The sequence below is a fragment of the Aotus nancymaae genome, unplaced genomic scaffold, assembly GCF_030222135.1.
Source record: "Aotus nancymaae isolate 86718 unplaced genomic scaffold, 86718_ANA_hifiasm-v0.15.2.pri h1tg000046l, whole genome shotgun sequence".
In the NCBI taxonomy this organism is placed as follows: domain Eukaryota; kingdom Metazoa; phylum Chordata; class Mammalia; order Primates; family Aotidae; genus Aotus; species Aotus nancymaae.
Window position 1 is genome coordinate 25422295 of NW_026988460.1, and position 23110 is coordinate 25445404.

The window sequence follows — 23110 nt, forward strand, 5'->3', positions numbered from 1 at the left end:
TACTGAAAAATGTGTTCTGGATCAGTACCAGTAAAGGGGTGGCTGTATACCCTCTCTCTGCTTTTAAATCTATGCTCATTTCCCCTTAGCTGTCTTCTGGTCAGGTGCACTGGATTTTCCAGAAGTTCATTCAGAACTTTTTCCCTTTTCCTCACTGTCCTGTTTTCGCACCACTGTGTACCCCTGGTAGTTTGCTGGGTCTGTGCCTTTTTACACCCTTCCAGGTGCTCCTAGGACTGGACATCCTTTTTTTTGTGTGTGTGATGGAGTTCCGCTCTTGTTGCCCAGGCTGGAGTGCAATGGCGCCATCTCCACTCACAGCAACCTCCGCCTCCCGGGTTCAAGTTATTCTCCTGCATCAGTCTCCCGAGTAGCTGGGATTACAGGTGCCTGCCACCACACCCAGCTAATTTTTGTATTTTTAGTAGAGATGGGGTTTCACCACGCTGGCCAGGCTGGTCTCAAACTCCTGACCTCAGGTGATCTGCCCATCTTGGCCTCCCAAAGTGCTGGGATTACAGGTGTGAGCCACGGCCTGGACATCCTTTTTGTTCATCAGCAGAAATAAGGGTGCTGTGGGTGCAGCTCATCTCCTTGGCTAACCCTAGCAGCGGCTGTCCATCTTGCACTGTCCCCGCAACACTTCCCTCTGTGCTGCCAGCAGCAGAAGGAGCACCCTGCGATGCAGATACCTCCTTTGTTTGCCAACTTCAGTAGTTTCCCATCAGCTACATGATCAAGATCAAGCCCCTCTCACCTGGCCCTGCCCACCCTACCTCTACACTGCCCTATAGCAGCATCCAGTTCCTTGCTGTTCCCCAAACTTGTCAGGGCTGTTTGGAGCCTTCAGCCTGTACAAGAGCTGTGCCCATCTCCTGGAATACAACCTTTGGCCACTTCAAATAATGACCATTTTTCTAGTTAACATTTACTGAGCACTCAACTCTGCTGCGTGTGTGCCAACCCTTCACGTGCACCACCTCACTAATTCTCACAGTCCTGGAAGGTGGGGACCGGTGTCACACATGGCCTTGGGAGCATCACACAGATCAAGGGCTGGGCTCAAGGTCACATCACCTGAACACACATTCATGTGATGTGAGAATGTAACTCTTGGCCTCCCCGTGACACTTTCTTCTCTGGGTTTTTATTCCACCTTGCAGAGAGCACTCTGACTTACTGTAGCCTTCTGTGTGTGCATCTCCCCTCTCTACTGTGAGCCCCTCGAGAGCAGGACCCATGCCTTTCCCATCCCTGTCTCAAAAGCTAACCAGGAACAGAGACATGTAGCAGATTGTTGACTGAAGAAGGTGCTGCGTCCATGGTCATCCCTCATATCCTTTATAAATTTCTTATACATTTCATTTCTTTGTGGGAATTGCATCTTGAAGCTTTGTTTATAGCCATCTGTGTGGATCCCTTAGGCTATGTGGCTGACTTTAATGCCACAGATATTTTTCCATTTCTGGCATGTAGCAGCACTGGGCTTAGCATTTTAGAGATTATTAAAGAGAAGACACGGCCCCTGCCCTCCAATTACAGAGATGAGACCATATGGGACTAAGGGACACAGCCATTAAAGACAATATATTTCAGTATTTACATGGAGAGTTTGATTATATAGCAGATGCACATTCTTTGGACTGACATACAAGGCCCTGCAAGATCTGATTCTAGGCCACTTTCCCAGTTTCATCTGCTCCTCTCCCATGGACCCCCCACACCGCAGCCATACCGAGGTGCGTGCAGTCCTTGCAGCCCACCGTGCTTCCAGTGTCACCATCTCTTTGTAGGTGCTGTTCCTTTTGCCTAGAATGCCTGTCTTCTTCCTATCTACCTGGCAGCTTCTTACTCATCTTTTAGAACACCATCTAGTGCCAGTTCTTTCCTTTTTTTTTTTTTCTTCATGGCCTTTCCACATTTTTCTATAGTGTGACCCTTATCACATAAGTCGATTTTCTTTTTTTTTTTTTTTTTTTTTTTTTTTGGATTTTCTTGTGAATTTTTTTTTTTTTTTTTTTTTTTTTAATTTATTTATTTATTGCATTTTAGGTTTTGGGGTACATGTGAAAAACATGCAAGGTTGTTGCATAGGTGCATACGTGGCAGTGTGATTTGCTGCCTTCCTCCCCTTCACCCATATCTGGCATTTCTCCCCATGCTATCCCTCCCCAATTCCCCACCCCCCCACTGTCCCCCCCACTCCCCCACAACAGACCCCCTTGTATAGTGCTCCCCTCCCTGTGTCCATATGTTCTCCTTGTTCAACACCCGCCTATGAGTGAGAACATGTGGTGTTTGATTTTGTGTTCTTGTGTCAGTTTGCTGAGAATGATGGTTTCCAGGTTCATCCATGTCCCTACAAAGGACGCAAACTCCTCGTTTTTAATGGCTGCATAATATTCCATGGTGTACATGTGCCACATTTTTCCTGTCCAGTCTATCATCGATGGGCATTTGGGTTGGTTCCAGGTCTTTGCTATTGTAAACTGTGCTGCTATGAACATTCGTGTGCATGTGTCCTTATAGTAGAACGATTTATAATCCTTTGGATATATGCCCAGTAATGGGATTGCTGGGTCAAATGGAATTTCTATTTCTAGGTCCTTGAGGAATCGCCACACTGTTTTCCACAATGGTTGAACTAATTTACACTCCCACCAACAGTGTAAAAGTGTTCCTATTTCTCCACATCCTCTCCAGCATCTGTTGTCTCCAGATTTCTTAATGATTGCCATTCTAACTGGTGTGAGATGGTATCTCAATGTAGTTTTGATTTGCATTTCTCTAATGGCCAGTGATGATGAGCATTTTTTCATATGCTTGTTGGCCTCATGTATGTCTTCTTTTGTAAAGTATCTGTTCATATCCTTCGCCCACTTTTGAATGGGCTTGTTTGTTTTTTTCTTGTAAATCTTTTTTAGCTCGTTGTAAATTCTGGATATCAGCCCTTTGTCAGATGGGTAGGCTGCAAAAATTTTTTCCCATTCTGTTGGTTGCCGATTCACTCTATTGACTGTTTCTTTTGCTGTGCAGAAGCTGTGGAGTTTGATTAGGTCCCATTTGTCTATTTTGGCTTTTGTTGCCAATGCTTTTGGTGTTTTGGTCATGAAGTCCTTGCCTACGCCTATGTCCTGAATGGTTTTGCCTAGGTTTCCTTCTAGTGATTTTATGGTGTTAGGTCTTATGTTTAAGTCTTTAATCCATCTGGAGTTAATTTTAGTGTAAGGTGTCAGGAAGGGGTCCAGTTTCTGCTTTCTGCATATGGCTAGCCAGTTTTCCCAACACCACTTATTGAACAGGGAATCCTTTCCCCATTGCTTGTTTTTATCAGGTTTGTCAAAGATCGGGTGGTTGTAGATATGTTGTGTTGCCTCCGACGCCTCTGTTCTGTTCCATTGGTCTATATCTCTGTTTTGGTACCAGTACCATGCTGTTTTGATTACTGTAGCCTTGTAGTAGAGTTTGATGTCTGGTAGTGTGATGCCTCCTGCTTTGTTCTTTTTGCTTAGAATTGACTTGGCTATGCGGGCTCTCTTTTGGTTCCATATGAAGTTTAAGGTGGTTTTTTCCAGTTCTGTGAAGAAGGTCATTGGTAGCTTGATGGGGATAGCATTGAATCTGTATATTACTTTGGGCAGTATGGCCATTTTCACGATATTAATTCTTCCTAACCATGAACATGGAATGTTTCTCCATCTGTTTGTGTCCTCTCTTATTTCGTTGAGCAGTGATTTGTAGTTCTCCTTGAAGAGGTCCTTTACATTCCTTGTTAGTTGTATTCCTAGGTATTTTATTCTTTTTGTAGCAATTGTGAATGGCAGTTCGTTCTTGATTTGGCTCTCTTTAAGTCTGTTATTGGTGTATAGGAATGCCTGTGATTTTTGCACATTGATTTTGTATCCTGAGACTTTGCTGAAGTTGCTTATCAGTTTCAGGAGCTTTTGGGCTGAGATGAGGGGGTCTTCTAGATATACAATCATGTCGTCTGCAAATAGAGACAATTTGACTTCCTCCTTTCCTAATTGAATACCCTTTATTTCTTTTTCTTGCCTGATTGCTCTGGCTAGAACTTCCAGTACTATATTGAATAGGAGTGATGAGAGAGGGCATCCTTGTCTAGTGCCAGATTTCAAAGGGAATGCTTCCAGTTTTTGCCCGTTCAGTATGATATTGGCTGTCGGTTTGTCGTAAATAGCTTTTATTATTTTGAGATACGTTCCATCGATACCTAGTTTATTGAGGGTTTTTAGCATAAAGGGCTGTTGAATTTTGTCGAAGGCCTTCTCTGCATCGATTGAGATAATCATGTGGTTTTTGTCTTTGGTTCTGTTTATGTGGTGAATTACATTTATAGACTTGCGTATATTGAACCAGCCTTGCATCCCCGGGATGAATCCTACTTGATCATGGTGGATAAGCTTTTTGATGTGCTGTTGTAATCGGCTTGCCATTATTTTATTGAAGATTTTTGCATCTATGTTCATCATGGATATTGGCCTGTAGTTTTCTTTTCTTGCTGAGTCTCTGCCAGGTTTTGGTATTAGGATGATGTTGGTCTCATAAAATGATTTGGGAAGGATTCCCTCTTTTTGGATTATTTGGAATAGTTTCAGTATGAATGGTATCAGTTCCTCTTTGTATGTCTGGTAGAATTCGGCTGTGAACCCATCTGGACCTGGGCTTTTTTTGGGTGGTAGGCTCTTAATTGCTGCCTCGACTTCAGACCTTGTTATTGGTCTATTCAGGGTTTCGGCTTCTTCCTGGTTTAGGCTTGGGAGGAGGCAGCTGTCCAGGAATTTATCCATTTCCTCCAGGTTTTCTAATTTATGTGCATAGAGTTGTTTGTAATAATCTCTGATGATGGTTTGAATTTCTGTGGAATCTGTGGTGATATCCCCTTTGTCATTTTTTATTGCATCTATTTGATTATTCTCTCTTTTCTTTTTTATTAGTCTGGCTAGTGGTCTGTCTATTTTGTTGATCTTTTCAAAAAACCAGCTCCTGGATTTATTGATTTTTTGAAGGGTTTTTCGTGTCTCTATCTCCTTCAATTCTGCTTTGATCTTAGTTATTTCTTGTCTTCTGCTAGGTTTTGAGTTTTTTTGATCTTGCTCCTCTAGCTCTTTCAATTTTGACGATAGGGTGTCAATTTTAGATCTCTCCCTTCTTCTCATGTGGGCACTTATTGCTATATATTTTCCTCTAGAGACTGCTTTAAATGTGTCCCAGAGATTCTGGTATGTGGTGTCTTCATTCTCGTTGGTTTCGAAGAACGTCTTTATTTCTGCCTTCATTTCATTGTTTATCCAGTCAACATTCAGGAGAAAGTTGTTCATTTTCCATGAGGCTGTGCGGTTCTGGGTTGGTTTCTGAATTCTGAGTTCTAACTTGATTGCACTGTGGTCTGAGAGACTGTTTGTTATGGTTTCCGTTCTTTTGCATTTGCTGAGGAGTGATTTACTTCCAATTATGTGGTCAATTTTAGAGTAGGTGTGATGTGGTGCTGAGAAGAATGTATATTCTGTGGATTTGGGGTGGAGAGTTCTGTAAATGTCTATTAGGTTTGCTTGTTCCAGGTCTGAGTTCAAGTCCTGGATATCCTTGTTAATTTTCTGTCTCGTTGATCTGTCTAATATTGACAATGGTGTGTTGAAGTCTCCCACTATTATTGTGTGGGAGTCTAAGTCTCTTTGTAAGTCTTTAAGAACTTGCCTTATGTATCTGGGTGCTCCTGTATTAGGTGCATATATATTTAGGATCGTTAGCTCTTCTTGCTGCATTGATCCTTTTACCATTATGTAATGTCCTTCTTTGTCTCTTTTGATCTTTGTTGCTTTAAAGTCTATTTTATCAGAGATGAGAATTGCAACTCCTGCTTTTTTTTGCTCTCCATTTGCTTGGTAAATCTTCCTCCATCCCTTTATTTTGAGCCTTTGTGTATCCTTGCATGCGAGATGGGTTTCCTGGATACAGCACACTGATGGGTTTTGGCTTTTTATCCAATTTGCCAGTCTGTGTCTTTTGATTGGGGCATTTAGTCCGTTTACATTTAGGGTTAATATTGTTATGTGTGAATTCGATCCTGTCATTTTGGTGCTAGGTGGCTGTTTTGCCCTTTGGTTGATCCAGATTCTTCATTGTGTTGATGCTCTTTACCTTTTCATGTGTTTTTGGAGTGGCTGGTACTGGTTGTTCTTTTCTATGTGTAGTGCCTCCTTCAGGAGCTCTTGTAGAGCTGGTCTGGTGGTGATGAACTCTCTGAGTTCTTGCTTGTTCACAAAGGATTTTATTTTTCCTTCACTTATGAAGCTTAGTTTGGCTGGATACGAAATTCTGGGTTGAAAGTTCTTTTCCTTAAGGATGTTGAATATCGGCCCCCACTCTCTTCTGGCCTGTAGGGTTTCTGCTGAGAGATCTGCAGTGAGTCTGATGGGCTTCCCTTTGTGGGTAACCCGACCTTTCTCTCTGGCTGCCCTTAGTATTTTCTCCTTCATTTCAACCCTGGTGAATCTGATGATTATGTGTCTTGGGGTTGCTCTTCTAGAGGAGTATCTTTGTGGTGTTCTCTGTATTTCCTGGACTTGAATCTTGGCCTGCCTTGTTAGGTTGGGGAAGTTTTCCTGGATAATATCCTGAAGAGTATTTTCCAGCTTGGATTCATTCTCTTCGTCACATTCAGGTACACCTATCAAACGTAGATTAGGTCTTTTCACATAGTCCCATATTTCTTGTTGACTTTGTTCATTCCTTTTTACCCTGTTTTCTCTAATCTTGCCTTCTCGTTTTATTTCATTCAGTTGATCTTCGACCTCTGATATCCTTTCTTCTGCTTGGTCAATTCGGCTGTTGAAACTTGTGCATGCTTCACGAAGTTCTCGTGTTGTGTTTTTCAGCTCCATCAATTCGCTCATATTCCTCTCTAAGTTGTCCATTCTTGTTAGCATTTCGTCAAGTCTTTTTTCAAGGTTCTTAGTTTCTTTGCATTGGGTTAGAACATGTTCTTTTAGCTCACGGAAGTTTCTTATTATCCACTTTCTGAAAGCTGATTCTGTCATTTCATCACCCTCATTCTCCATCCAGTCTTGTTCCCTTGCTGGTGAGGAGTTGTGATCCCTTGTAGGAGGAGAAGTGTTCTGGTTTTGGGTGTTTTCATCCTTTTTGCGCTGGTTTCTTCCCATCTTTGTGGATTTATCCACCTGTTGACTTTGTAGTTGTTGTCTTTCTGATTTTGGTAATTTTAAGTCTGCTGTGGCAGAACTCATAAACCCCCTGCTCTTCCCCCCAGGTGTTCTGTCCCGGGAGTTACGGTTTTATGGTGTTCCCCTGTGCGGTTGCTGTTTTCCCTGCCCACAAGGTGGCAGCCTAGTCACACTCAGTTTGCAGAGGCTTCGCTAAGCTGCTGTGGGCTCCACCCAGCTTCGTGTGAACTTCTGGGTGTAGTTAGAACTGCTTCCGCGATGTTGGCCCGCCCCTGTAGTGACGGAGTCTCTGTAGTGGCGGATTGCCTTGTTAGATTGCCCTGGGAACAGCAGGGTGCCTATGGAGAATGCCCCTCCTCCACAGAGCTGGACCGTCCCGGTTTCAGTTGTGTTTCAGGTCTTCTTGCTGGGTAAGAGGGGACACCGTCTCATCTGATCTGCCTCCGGAGCCGCTGCGTTGGCTAAAGCCGCGGCTCTGAGATTCGTGGCGCTGGCCTGGCTCCCTGTTTCAGCTCCCCTTGCTGGCTTATAGGGGACTCAGACTCTCTCACTTTGTACCGTGAGCCGTTGCCTCAGGGTGCCGGCCCAGCGGCTGCGCCGTTCAAGCCAGCGGCACCAGCGGCGCTGGCGACCCGTGTGGCTTCTCTGCGTGTGAATCTCCTGGTCTGTGGGCAGTAAAAATCAGTCTGGAAATACGGCGTCCACTCACCCTCTGTGCTTTCTCTCGGAGCTGCATTCCCGAGTTCCTCCTAAGCGGCCATCTTGGATCTCCCCATAAGTCGATTTTCTAAGTTTGCTCTGCTTGTTAGCTGTTAAGCTACTTGAGGTCAAAACCTGTGTCTCAGTGATGGAAAAATGAATGACAAAATAGAAATTGGATAAATGGAAAGGAAAGAGTGATGATCTAACATGGCTGGGGGTCAGTCGGGAATCACTTTCAATGGCCAGAATAGAAAGCTGTATAAAGTGACTTAAAGGCATTAGCGGCTCATTCGCATGTGGAATAAGCTTGGAAGTGGATGGTTAAGTGTTGGTGTGGGTGCCACAATGTCATCAGGAGCCCAGGCTCTTCAGGGTAGCCTCATGTCTCAAAACGGTTGCTGGAGCTGCAGCCATCTTATCCATTCCAGGCAAGAAGGACTAGAGAGGTCAGTGGGTAAAGAAAAAGTGTACTTTCCCTGAAGGCAGCCTCCTTCAAACAGATTTCTCAGGGTCCTTTACCCAGGAGCTTCATCTTCATCTCAGGCCAGGACGTAGTCACATGGTCACCTCTGGCTGAGTTCTGAAGAGAGATGTTAATATATGGTAAGAAACATAGGTTATCTCCACATTTAGTTTAAAAGGACACTGCTTTTCGAAACAGATTTTAGATCTAAATACACATTTCTCAAAAAAAAAGAATAAAATGGCCAATAAGAGTATGAAAAGATGCTCAATATCATTAATCATTAGGGAAATACAAATCAGAACCACAATAAGACATAATTTCCCATCTACTAGGATAGCACTAGAGTCAAAAAGACATAATAACAAGTGCTGGCAAAGAGAGAAATTGTAACTCTCATAACGTCACTGGTGGGACTGTGAAATGATACAGCAGTCTGGCAGGCCCTCACAAAGTTAAACACTAAGTTACCATATGACCCAGCAATCCCACTTCAAGTATACACACACAAGAGAATAAAAACATACCCCCACGCAAAAGCTTATGTATGCATATTCACAGCAGCACTATTCATAATAGCCAAAAAATAAAAATAACCAAAAAAAAAAAACAAACAAAATTGATCAATTGTGATCAATTTCTTGATCCACAAATGAGTGGATCAAGAAGTTGTGGTATATCCATACAGTGGAATATTATTCTGCCATAAAAAGGAATAACTGATACATGCTATAACATGGATGGATTTCAGAAACATTACAGCAAGTGAAAGAAGCCAGTCACAAAAAACACATAGTTGATAATCCTATTTTTATGTAATGTCCAGAACAGGCAAATCCATAGAGACAAAAACTAGATGAATGGTTGCCTGAGGGTGAGGGGAAACAGGGAGTGACTGATGGTGGGTTTTGTGTAGGGGCAATAAAATGTTCTAAAATTAGATACTAATGGTTGCACAACTCTGAATATACTAAAAACCATTGTACACACATTAAAAAGGGTGGATTGTATGTGAATTATATCTCAATAAAGCTGTTCAAGAATTCAACTTTTATCTGTAAAGCATATCTTCAAAATTAACCTCAAAAAATGAACTGGGGGCAGGGGAGACAAGTTTCCCAAACCAGTTAATATTTCAAGACTTGTATTAGTTATCTCCTTCTTCTCATTTGAGTCCTGACTTTAAAAGAAAAAAATCTGCCCTTCACAGTCAGGGTCAGATCCCTCTGGCTGATTGCCCAGATGACTGGGATCTGAGTGGTTTCTTTGTCCTATCGACTTACATTTCAAAAACAAAGCTCTTTTTCCCAGTCTGCAAAGCTGAGGAAGAGAGATGCCAGGGGGTCAACAAATAGTTATAGGAAGCCACTTTATCTGCAAACCAGCAGGATGCTAGAAGGGTTTGCTCTATGGGGCTCATGTTCCTTGGAGATTTTGTTACTGATAGATGGGCAGAGGCAGGTCAGAGGCCTTGGTGTTTGGAAAGTAGCGTAGTGTTTGGAAAGGCCTCAGTGCCAGAAGTCTGCATATGGGTGACTCCCAACCAAGAGCTCTGATTCCTCAGCAGAACAAGAAAGATTATAGCCTTCTCACCCCTGGGTGGGCACACGAGCTCATGGCCATGAGCCTGCCCCATATACACTGAATGTTGGCACCAAGCAGGCTGTCCTGGAATGGCAAACTTGGGGTGGCTCCAGCGGGGACAGAGTTTGAAAAGGGAAAGGGAGCATTGTCTAGTGGAAAAGAAGACATAGGTGTGTTGACTGGAGTGGTTGTCAGGATAAAAGGTGATTGAAGAGATAGTTGGATGGCTGCAGTCACTGACAAGTGTGGTCAGAAGCCTTGAGCCAGCAGCTCTTCTTGGTGAGTGGGCTGGTTAGAGCTGTTGGAGTTGGATAACAGGAACAGCCTATTGCATCAAGATGCTGGCGATGGCCATCAGCAGAGAGGACAGACCCCCCCACCCCTCCTGCTCTAAGTCTCCCTCAGGTTGACCTTTGCTACATGCTCTGGGTTTTTGAGTCTTTCACGAAGGCTCATGCTCTCACAAAGTCCCTCGGGAATTACAAGAAACAAATCATTTTTGTGTAGCATAAGATGTGACTAGTTTTAATTTGATATATTATTAAAGACTGCTATCAGTTCATTTTGATCAGAAAAATGAAACTTTTGGGATCTGGTTACAAACCCTGGCTGTGTATTTATAGGTTTTTCTAGCCATTTTTGTGCTCATTAAATTGTCCTTTATGCTTCCTCTCTTCAACCAGTGGTCTATTTTTGGTATAAGTTAAGAAGGTAAAAATAAAACACAATGTCGAAATATGTCAGGGTGAAAATTACTGTAGTATTAAAGTGGAAAAATGTTTATTGTAGTCCATTGATTTTCAGGCATGTATTTTCCACACTTTAACATCTCTAAAATTGTGATGTCTTACAGTCAATGGCAGCTTACATTCATTTTTCTTTTGTAAGATGGTGCATCTTTTAATCAATAATGTCTTGGATTTGATGAAATCCGGCAAGTTATATTAGTTACTGAGCTTTGAAAATGCATTGCCTCATTCTTTCCTGTCTGCCCTCAGATGTACATGTTGGATAATTCCATGCCCATCCTGGCATTGCAACCAGGAGCTTCTGCATTCCTTCCCTCCAGAGAGAACCAGTGAAACATCTTTTTGTTCTTGCAGGTTCTTATCAATTGACCACGAGTAGATCTTCCACCCTCAGATCTCTTAACTACAAAAGGTGCAATGGGACCTTTCTCTCTTCCCCAGCCCTTCCATTACTGCAGTCACCCAGGGTCCTATACCCAGTTTGTGTGACTGTCCTTGAAGCTTTCCTGGAACCATACTTATCACCAGACCCTTGCCAAAATGACTCACTAACACTGGTTTCTCTGATGGTGTCTCTGGGTAGGTAAGGGAGGAGGAACATCCCCTTGCCCTACTGTGGGGAAAATGACTAACTCTTTTCTTGTCCTTTCCGGATAGGAACCACTGGCTCAATGACCTGTAAGGGCCATTTCAGCACATCCATTCTGTTCATCTCCAAGCCTTCACCATAGGGAAGAACTTTTGCTCTCAGTCACCTCTCAGAGAGCTCTCTTTATATAGCTGAAGATCTTCCTCATGAGTTACGTCAAGAGTAACCAAGAACTATACCAACAATACACAGCCATGGCCCCCAAGCTGCTGGCCCACATCTCCAAACTCCTTACCATCTGCCAGAATGCAGGCATTTCTATACCAAAGGGCATCAGAAACATCTTTGAGTTTACTTGGGAAGAGCTCATCAGCGACCCTTCAGTGCCTACCCTGTCTGACATCTTGGGCTTGGAGGTCAGCTTTGGAGCCCCTACGGTGGTGCTCATGGAAACCAACTTTGTGCAGGTCCCCACACTGAAGAAGCCATTACCTCCACCACCAGCAGCAGCACCACGTCCAGTGCTGCCGGCAACTACTAGGGCAGCCAAGCGTTCCACCTGCTCTCCCACCATGGCCCATCAGGTGCCCACCCACCAGGAGATCCTGAACAGGTTTCAGCAGCAGTCCATCCACCTGCTGACGGAGCTTCTCAGCCTGAAGATGAAGGCCATGGTGGAGTCTATGTTGGGTAAGACCCAGATGTTTGTGTGTGTGCCCACCACACCCACCACAGACAGGCATCTCAGAGCCACATGCTGGGAACATGTGGCAACTGCGGGTCTGCTGTAGGAATTGGATGCCTTCCCTCTACAGCTCCTGGAACCATCCTGTCCTCCCTGTTCTCCCATTTTTCCTGCTATTGCCCCAGCTTTGCAGAGCGCAGATTGGAAGGTTAGCAGTAGGAACGGTGCAAGGTCAGAGACACTGAGGGGTAGTGTTTGTGAGAATGATGCTGAGGTGGGGAGACAGCACTCAGGTCCAGGTGGCATGTGAAGTTTTCAAATCAGGAGGGCCAATTGGGAAGTAGCCAGACAAAGCCCAGTAGAGCCAGAATGAGGGAGAGTTATAAGAACAGGGTTCCCAGGCTGGGCACGGTGGCTCACACCTGCAATCCCAGCACTTTGGGAGGCCAAGGCAGGAGGATCATGAGGCCAGGAGTTCAAGATCAGCCTGGCCAATATGGTGAAACCCTGACTCTATTAAAAATACAAAAATTAGCAAGGCATGGTGGTGCATGCCTGTAATTCCAGCTACTCTGGAGCCTGAGGCAGGAGAATCACTTGAACCCGGGAGGTGGAGGTTGCAGTGAGCCAAGATTGTGCCACTATACTCCAGCCTGGGCGATAGAGCGAGACTCTGTCTCTAAATAAATAAATAAATAAATAAGAACCAGTCCCTTCAAGGCAAGGGTGTCATCTCAGGATCAAGGCCAGGACCTAGAGCAGCACCAGTGATTGAGCCTTCTGTATGCTGTGTCATTTCAGAAAGCAATAGCATTGGTACCCAGGCCTATGAGTAGGAAGAGAGACAGGCAAAGGGAGGAAAGCTAAGTGACACCTGAAGGGTCCTGAGAGCCTTTCACAGTAGCCCCCCACACCCCTGCATACCCTAGGAATAGCACTCCACTCCATCCTTCTTTCCTGGGCCATTTACAGAGGTCCTTTACTGGAAGCATTAACCCTGTGCTAGGAGGGACATGTGTTGCTTTCAATCATTGCTTTAGTGGGTGCCAACCCCTTGGACGTCACCAGGCGCTTTGTGGAGGCCAGCCAGCTCCTCCACCTCAACACCAAGGAAATGGCCTTCAACTGCCTGATGGGCACAGCCGGGAGAAGTGGCTACAGCGGTGGACAGCTGGGGAAAGGTGGGTACGTAAGCTTCAACCCTTAGGTGAGAAGTGGAAACAGTATCAACAAGAATGCAATGGAAAGGCGCAACACCCAGTTTGAAGGTTTGACATTTCCAACAGTTGAGATGGATGTGGAACAACAGGGATTTTCAAATGCTACAGGTGAGTGGATGAATTGGTGCAATTCCTGTGGAGAGTGGTTTGGGGGGTATCTGCTGGCTGGACGATGGCTGCACTTTACAACCCAGCAGTTCCTCATAGAGGTCGTTCCCTAGAGCTGTGCTCTCAAGCTACATGCAGCAAAAGACTCATATTTAAAATTTCCAGTCTGTTGTGGACCAACCCTTTTAAACACATGATAAATGTCACAACAGTGTCAAGTTGCTGCACAGGCCTCTCAGTGCCCACCTTCAGTTTTTGTGCTCACCTAGTCATGGCCTATGTGGGTCAGTGCCAATCAACAGGCTGGACTCAAGTCACATAGCCCGAGGGAAGCTCACACACATATTCAAGAAGTCATACAAGAATGTTTATTGCAGGCAGTCATGGTGGCTCATGCCTGTAGTCCCAGCATTTTGGGAGGCCAAGGCAGTAGGATCCCTTGAGTCCAGGAGTTCAAGACCAGCTTGGGCAACATAGTGAGCCTCTGTCTTTAAATTAAAAATAAAAAAAGAATGTTTATTGCAGAATTCCTTGGAATGGCAAAAAATTTATCAGAATGTTTATCAACAAGAGAAAAAGATATAAATTATGGTCCATTTAGACAGTGGGACATAATCAATCATGAAAATCAATGAGGCACTAAAGCATACATATTCAGAGAGAGAAATCTCCAATAGTAGTATTAAGAAAAAAAAAAAAAAAAAAGGAAGCTATGGGAGGATATTTTTCGAAGTTTAAAAGCATGTAAAGTAATAATATACCATTTATAGGTACATTACACAAAGTGCAAGTATAAAAGCATGAAGGGGGAGATTCAAGGAAGTGATCTCTGGGTAGCGAGAAGGGGAACAGGATCTGGAAGACAGCAAGCAGTTCAATTGTGTCTGTAATGTTCTTTTGTTGCCATTTTCTCACCCAGTACCACCTCTCCCTGCCTCCCTCCCTCTCCCTCCCCCCCACCCCGCCTCTCTCTCTCTCTCTCTCTGTGTGTGTATGTGTGTGTGTGTGTGTGTGTGTGTGTGTGTGGTGAGAACACAAGATTTACTCCCTAAGCGAATTTCGAGTGTACAATACAGTGATATTAACTATAGTCACCATGCTATATATTAGTTCTCCAGAACACATTCCTCCTATAACTGAAAGTTTGTACTCTTTGACTAATATCTTCCCACTCCCCCGCTGCCACCCTCTAGTCCCCGCCAACCACCATTCACTCTCTGCTTCTATGAGTTTGACCTTTTTAGATTCCTCATATAGGTGAGATCATACAGGATTTCTTTTTTTTCCTGGCTTTTTTATTCAGCATATAATGTACTCTAGGTTCACTCATGTTATAGCAAATGGCAGGATTTCCTTTTTCATAGCTGAATCATATTCCTCTCTCTCTCTCTCTCTCTCTCTGTGTGTGTGTGTGTGTGTGTGACATTTTCTTTATCCATTTATACTTTGATGAACACTTAGCTTGTTTCCATGTCTTGGCTATTGTGAATAATACTGCAGTGAGCATAGGACTGCAGATATCTCTTTGAAATACTGATTTCTTTTCTTTGGATAAATACCCCCAAGTTGAATTGCTTTATCATAAGGTAGTTCCATTTTTAAATTTCTGAGGGACTCCATACTGTTTTCCTTAATGGCAGCACCAATCTACATTCCCACCAGCAGCACGAAGGGGTTTCCTTTTCTCCACACTCTTGCCAGCACTTGTTAGCTTTTGCCACTTTGGTAATAGCCATTCTAACAGGTATAACGTGGTATCTCATTGTGGTCTTGATTTGCATTTTTCTGATGATTACTGGCATTGAGCATTTTTGTCATATACTTATTGGCCATTTGTGTCTCTTCTTTTGAGAAATGTCTATTTGGGTCCTTAATCCATTTTTAAATCAAGTTGCTTATTTTTTTGCTCTCTAATGTTTTATGTCTTAAGCTTGGTGAATATACAGGTGTTCATTCTGAATGCCTAAAATTACTCACTGGTGAGAGATTTTATAGGAAAGCATAAAAAAATTATATCTCCCAACCATTTGCCCTCACCTGTAGAGTCAGTCCCCATTCAACCTCTCTCCCTGCCCACTGAGTCAGTATCTTTGTCAGGCTCCCCTGATGGTCAGATATTAAACATCTGATGATATACACACACAGTGCAAATAAATTGCATAGAAAAATTGCAGATCTTGGGGAAAAAATGTAACATTTCATGCAGTCAATGAAAGTGATGCTGGAGAGCTGCAGAATGCCCCTCTGCCGCCCCTGATGCCTGATGGGATGGAGCAGCACTAGCCACCTGCCGCAGAAGGGAAAACCGAAGATGGCATCATGACTCCATGGAGAAAGGATGTTTGGGGTATCAAAGAGTTAAAAATAAAAAGCAGTAAAGCTCTTGAATAATTTTGCAAAAGGCAAACATGAAGGGACTTATGTTTTATTGCCATGATACAATCATTCAGGAAGAAACCACACTGCCTCGAAAAACCCAGCAGTCATTTTCATTTTCTTTGTAAGACTTAATGTGTTCTAAGAGTATCAACTGATTTTTAAAAATACAAGATGAAAGGTTATTTTGATAATTTTGGATTTCTTTTCTACGACAGAGTTGTGATAAAACACCCCTCTCCCCAGTGTTTATCATGAAATGAAGATCTCTGTTTTAGGGGGATTTCCACTGCACCCGTTTCGTTTAGGATCAGCTAGGCTTTGAGACCTCTAGTTGTGCTGTAATTATTTGTGCAGGTGGTGATCGCCAGACAAAGAGTTCCGTACCTTGCATGCTATTTTGGGGCTTAGAGATCTCCCTCATTTTGGGGCACACCTGCTAAGTAATCTGTTGCACATGTATGAGAGTCCCATGACAGTTATCAGCGTAGCTCCAGCCCAACCCTGGGGCCTCACACCTGCCTGAGCCACTCCTACTTGAATAGTGTCCTCACCTTTAAAAGGAAACCGGTCCTCACCACTAACACTCCTTCTCATAAAGCGTTTCAGCATTCTTTAAGGATGAGGGAGGTGCAGTGGCTTCTGGCATCTCCTGTGGGCTATGATTCATCTAATGGAGGAGAATGGGAAGAGAGCTAAGCTGAGCTGGGGGCAGGGAGCTTTTTGGGTGATCTCTGCATCTTGTTGTCCTGCTGCAAGAGCACCCCTCTGCATCACACTTTGTCCTGTGCTGTCCTGTGCTGAGAGTGCCCCTCTCCATCACACTCCCTAGCAAGTCTCCCTGTCTCTGCACTTGCCAGGGCAGATGCTCCCCTCTTTAAATAAGCATAGAGTTTAAAGACAAAAATGTAAGTAGCGAAACAAAAATGAAAGAGTGATCCATTTCTTTTGGAGAAACATTCATTCATCCTAAAAGGACTTTACTTAGATAGCTCTCCTGGGGCTTAAAAAAGAAGAGTCAAACTCTGGTGATTTGTTTTGCATGAATTGTGTTTTTCTGGACCATCCTCTTATGTGAGGTAGATCAAAGCTGTAACAGGTTTAGAGTATCCCTCTTTGAAAGTTGTGACTAGGCCGAGCATGGTGGTTCATGACCGTAATCCCAGCATTTTGGGAGGCCAAGACAGGAGGATCACTTGAGGCCAGGAGTTCAAGACCAGCCTGGCCAACATGGTAAAACGCTGTCACAAAAAAAAAAAACAAACCAGTTGGCCAGCCGTGGTGGCACACGCCTGTAGTCCCAGCTATTCAGGAGGCTGAGGCAGGAGAATTGCTTGAACATGGGAAGCAGAGGTTGCAGAGAGCCAAGATTGTGCCACTGCACTCCAGCCTGGATGGCAGAGTGAGAGCGTCTCAAAAAAAAAGCTGTATCCAGAATATCCCCTGTGCTATGTAGTCTTCCTTCATGTCTTTGTACCTACTAGCCCTGGCTTGTCACTGAAGAGAACCAGACTGCTCCTTTATTTTTAGTTGATGACAATATTAATATTAATAATGCAAAAAAGAGGAGCCAGGCACAGTGGCTCACACCTGTAATCCCAGCACTTTGGGAGGCTGAGGTGAGCATATCACGAGGTCAAGAGATCAAGACCATCCTGGCCAACATGGTGAAACCTCGTCTGTATTAAAAATACAAAAATTAGCAGGTGTGGTAGTGTGCATTTGTAGTCCCAGCTACTCTGGAGGCTGAGGCAGGAGAGTCACTTGATCCCAGGAGGTGGAGATTGCAGTGAGTGGAGATTTATGCCACTGCACTCCAGCCTGATGACTGAGTAAGACTGTCTCAAAAAAAAAAAAATGCAAAAAAGAGAAAGCCGTCTTTATATAAGAGCTATTTTTCACCTTTGCAGTTTCCTTTGTGGTTCCTGTGCTCATATATGTATGTATATGTTTTTAGGGTATTGCAATTTCTCTGTTTCTCAGTTTCTTTTACTTGAGTATAGCTATTTTCCAACATGGCTATATACTTAAGTAATTGTCATTTTGAGTAAGTACAGACTCCTTTTAATGTTCATGTTCCACATTTACCTAAATGCTTAGGTTTCCAGGCTTTTTTGTTATTTGTATGATATGCACTGTAATAGGCAACTTTATGCACGTGGCTTCTTATTTCTGTTGTATTTGGTTAACTTCCCAGGGGAGGGATTATTGGAGCAGAGATGTCAGTATGTATATGGCCTTCTTCTGAATCACACTTAATTTGGATTCTCTCTACACAAACAGGGTTGATGGGCTTTATTCTTTCTTTACCATTACTGGCTATTGTTAGTTCTTTTCATTTCTATCAAGGTAGAAGGTCCTAAAAGTTGTTCTAATTTCAACTTTTGGATCACTAGCAGAGATGATTACTCTTGTGTTTTATCATCCAGCGTGGAATCTCTATAGTCTTTGTCCGCTTAGGAGGTCAGGTTTGCCATTTTCTTTTTGTTTTTGAATGAGCTGTGATGAGTGAATCATCTAACATTTTCTAACAATGGTTTCATGCCTAACCAGTGAAATGACTATATTTGGGGGAAGAGTAAACAAATGATTTGGTGAGGTTTGTGTAAGAATGAACAATATTTTCCACTAGCCATAAGGGTGCTACATTCTAATTCTTAAGTGGCCAGATATCTAATGATTCTATAGAAGATGGTGTGATTCTGCAAGAGACTGATATATTATTGAAGAAGCATCTGATTTTTGTGGCTTAGATAAGGGAGAATAGATGATTCTTAATTTCCTTCTTGCTGGCCCAAGGTTTATCCTCTCGACCTGGTGCCGCACTGATATCCGCCTTTGCCCTTGGAGTAATATCACCTTTTGTGGTTGCTTGCTGTTCCTTGCTCCGAGCTCCCTCTCGAGAGTTGGGGAAGAGGGGCACTGCAGAGGAGAACTGTAAAGATTACCCCTAATTGCTCTGAGCCTACTGATGCATTGTAAAATCTCCTTCTTCCAAGATCTAGGTGTTTTGTAATAACGCAGCTCTTTACGGTATCTGACCCGCTGTACTGCTATAACAAGAAATCCATGTTACATTTTTGGCTAATAAAAGTAAACAATTGAAAGAAGAATCTCTCTCTCTCTCATTCCAGAATTTCTCACAAACATGTCCGCCATTGGGGTGAACTCACCTTACCAGCTGATCTACCAGTCTTCCACAGCCTGTTTGAGCTTTTCTCTATCTACTGGAAAAGAAGTCAAGAAGAAAATAGGTAAAAATGGTTCCCAGCAAGACCTTATGGCTAACCATTGGTGGTGGTGGTGGGTTAGGGAATAGAAGGTTTCTGTCTAGCCTGTGTAGGTTGGTGGGATGGTTTGATCGGGTCTTCTGACTGGAAGGATATGTGGAGGCTCTGCCTGGAGATCTGGCAGCTGTCCACACAGATTTGCTCATGGAAATGTTGTCACAGCTCAGCCCCATCACTGCATAGCACAGGCTCATCATTTCAGTTTGTGCATGCCCTACATTCCCAGCGATGTGGCATCCCTCCCCGGGACAACACCCCACCAAACCCATCTCTTCCACCCCCTACAGTATCCCAAACTCACCCCTCTGCTCAGACAGCTCTGTCCAGTCACACAGCAAGTAGGGGAACTAGTATCTGAACAGAGGTATTTGGAGACCAAACCTGGCAGACCTCAGTTGCACATTCCAAATTGGGCAAGTTTGTGTGGGCAGGAAACAGACATGGAAGATAACCCTTGTTGTACTGAGGAATACACACACGGGAGAGGCTTCAAGGAGAGAACAGGGGGCAGAAGAAGACAACCAGTGAAACAACACCTGCTCAAGAAGAAGCTCAGAGGAGAGACAGGCTGGGGCTGCAGAAAGCAGGGCAAGGCCTGGCAGAACTCCCAGGCCCACCCTGCTAGCCACAACAGCCGGGTTGTGGGGACAGGGTAGGTAGGAGAGGACTGTGTTCCTGAAGGTGGTGGGAGGGTGGATGGCAGGCAGGAATGCTCAAGCTGTCCAGCTGATTCCCACAGACACTGGAAGTAAGACTGGAGGCCAAGGAGCTTGGATTTTCTCCGTGTCCCCGCCCTGGCTGGCTGTGCGACCCACCTTCCTAAGGCCTCACCTCTATGCTGATAAAAGGGGGTGGTCATCATTGGTGTGCCTTGTATTGCGTTATGCACCATATCAAGCTGATCCTATACTCTTGCAGTTAGTGAACAAATGGCTACTGAACACTTGCTAACTGTCAGTCTCTATACCAAATGCTGGGGATACAGATGTGGACTCTTAAGACAGAAAATGCCTTTAAGCAAGGAGCTGACCTCTGCTTCTGGGCACAGAGTAGCTTCAGCGGCCGCCTCTCTTTCCTGACTGCTTTACCTGTGTTGATGTGCTTCATCTCATTGTGGTGCAATAACCCACAGCACCATTGCCAGCACCCCACTGCATGTGCACCTGGCTTAGTACTCCATTATCATGTGCCCTCCTGAGCTGGCCCTAGATCTGGCCCTGTGATCCCACAGTCAGTTTGAGGGAAAAGAAAGTACCCTCAAGACCCATGGTGATTTAATGACTTTTTCGTCCTAATGAACCTGAGGGTGATGTCTTGGGCGAGGTTGTTTCGAAGCAAAAGTTAAATACAGAAGTCCTCCTTATCCAGGGTTTTTCCTTTCTGTGGTTTCAGTTACCCATGGCCAACCGTGGTCCAAAAATATTAAGATATTTTGAGGCAGTGAGAGAGGGACCACATTCACATAACTTTTTTTAATTTAAAATTTTTGTGGGTGTATATATTTATGGGTTACATGTGATATTTTGATACAGGCACACGATAATCACATGAAGCTAAATGGGGTATCTGTCACCTTAAGCATTTATTCTTTGTGTTTACAAACAATTCAATTGTACTTTTTTAGTTATTTAAAAATTTATAATTAAATGATGTTTGACTATAATCACCCTGTGTGCTATCAAATACTAGGTTTTATTCATTCTTACTATTTTTTTGTACCCATTAACCGTCCCTACTCCACACTACTCTTCCCAGCCGCTGGTAACCATCTGCTCTCTATCTCCATGAGTTAATTGTTTTAATTTTTAGCTCTGATAAATGAGAACATATGAAGTTTGCCTTTCTGTGTCTGGCTTATTTCACTTAACATAATGATCTCCAGTTCATTCATGTTGTTGGAAATGCCAAGATCTCATTCTCTTTTTATGGCTAACTCTATTATGTATATGTATCACGTTTTCTTCATTTATCTCTTGTTGATGGACACTTAGGTTGCTTCCAAATCTTGGCTATTGTGAACGGTACAGCAGTAAGCAAGGGAGTGCAGATGTCTCTTAATTATACTGATTTCTCTTCTTTCAGGTCTATACCTAGGAGTGGAACTGCTGGATTGTATGGTAGCTCTATCTTTGTTTTTTTGAGGAACCTCCAAACTGTTTTCCATAGTGGTTGTGCTAATTGACATTCCCACCAACAGTGTATGAGGGTTTCCTTTTCTCCGCATCCTCACCAGCATTTGTTGTTGCCTGTCTTTTAGACAAAAGCAATTTTAACTTGGTGAGATGATGTCACCTTGTAGTTTTAATTTGCATTTCTCTGACTATCAATGATGTTGGGCACCTTTTCATATACCTATTTGCCATTTGTATGTCTTCTTTTGAGAAACTCATTCTTGTTGCCATAAAAAGTAAGAGAAATATTTAGATCTTTTACCCATTTTTCAATCAGATTATTAGATTTCTTCCTATAGAGTTGTTTGAGCTCTTTATATATTCTGGTCATTAATCCTTTATGAAATGGGTAGTTTGCAAATATTTTCCCCCATTCTGTTGGTTGTCTCTTGACTTCGTTGATTGTTTTCTTTGCTGTGCAGAAGCTTTTTAACTTGATGTGATCTGGTTTGTCCATTTTTGCTTTGGTTGCCTGTGCTTGTGGGGTATTACTCAAGAAATCTTTGCCCACTCCAACGTCCTGGAGAGTTTCCCTAATGTTTTCTATTAGTATTTAATAGTTTGTGGCCTGAGTCTTTAATCCATTTTTATTTTATTTTATATATGGCGAGAGATAGGAGTCTTTTGTGTCAATATTTTTTTTCATTTTCTTCTTAATTTCTTCATTGACCCACTGGTCATTTAGGAGCATATTGTTTAATTTCCATGTATTTATATAGTGTCCAAAATTCTTTTTGTGATTTCTAGTTTTATTCTATTGTGGTCAGAGAAGATGGCTGCTGTTATTTCAGGGGATTTTTTTTTTTTTTTTTTAGTGTTTCAAGACTTGTTTTGTGACCTAACATATGATCTATCTTTGAGAATGATCCATGTGCTAAGGAAAAGAATGTATACTTTGCAGCCATTGGATGAAATGTTCTGTAAATATCTATTAGGTCCATTTAGTCTATAGTGCAGATTAAGTCTGATATTTCTTTGTTGATTTTCTGTCTGGAAGATCTGTCCAATGCTGAAAGTAGGGTGTTGATATCTCCAGATATTATTTTATTGGCGTCTTTCTCTTTCTGTAGCTCTAATAATATTTGCTTTATATATCTGGGTGCTCCAGTGTTGGGTATGTATGTACATATATATTTACAATTGTTGTATCTTTTTGGTGACTTCTTTATTATATGGTGACCTTCCTTGTGTCTTCCTATAGTTTTTGTCTCAAAATCTATTTTGTCTAAGTATAGCTACTCCCGCTCTTTTTGGCTTCCATTGGCATGTAATATCTTTTTTTCATTCCTTTATTTTCAGTGTATTTGCATCTTTATAAGTGAAGCATACTTCTGATCATTTGTTCTTGTTTTTTCATCCATCCAACAATTGTATGTCTTTTGATTGGAGAGTTTAGTCCATTTACATTTAATTATTGATAAGTAAGGATTTACTCCTGCCATTTTGTTATTTGTTTCTCTGGTTGTTTTGTAGTCTTATCATTCTTCTTTCCTTCCCTCCTGTCTTCCTTTTACTGAAAATGATTTTCTCTGGTGGTATGATTACATTTCTTGTTTTTTATTTTTTGTGCATCCATTATGTTTTTTTTTTTTATTTGAGGTTACCACGAGGCTTGCAAATACTATCCTATAACTCATTATTTTAAGCTGATAACAACTTCACACTGTTTGCATAAACAAAGAAACAAACAAAAAGAATACTAATAAAACTCTACACCTTAACTTCATCTCCCCACATTTTTATTGTTTCTATATTTATTATTGTACTATATCTTGAAAAGTTGTTGTAGTTATTCTTATTATTATTGTTATTATTTTTGAGATGGAGTCTTGCTCTATTGCCCAGGCTGTAGTGCAGTGGCACATCTTGGCTAACTACAAGCTCCTCCTCCTGGGTTCAAGCGATTCACCTGCCTCAGCCTCCCAAGTTGCTGGGACTACAGGTGCATGTCACCACACACAGCTAATTTTT

The 23110-nt window shown here is 42.8% G+C and overlaps 1 protein-coding gene across 1 annotated transcript in view; it reads left to right on the forward strand.

The window, feature by feature from the left end:
- The window catches only part of CUNH3orf20 (chromosome unknown C3orf20 homolog), a 114981-nt gene that overhangs the window by 2272 nt on the left and 89599 nt on the right, over positions 1-23110 (forward strand). The window contains exons 2-4 of the mRNA XM_021675761.2: positions 11358-11979; positions 13015-13155; positions 18813-18932. Of these exons, the coding sequence (XP_021531436.2) occupies positions 11496-11979; positions 13015-13155; positions 18813-18932 (745 nt within the window). The 5' untranslated portion in view covers positions 11358-11495. The remainder of the gene's footprint in view (positions 1-11357; positions 11980-13014; positions 13156-18812; positions 18933-23110) is intronic.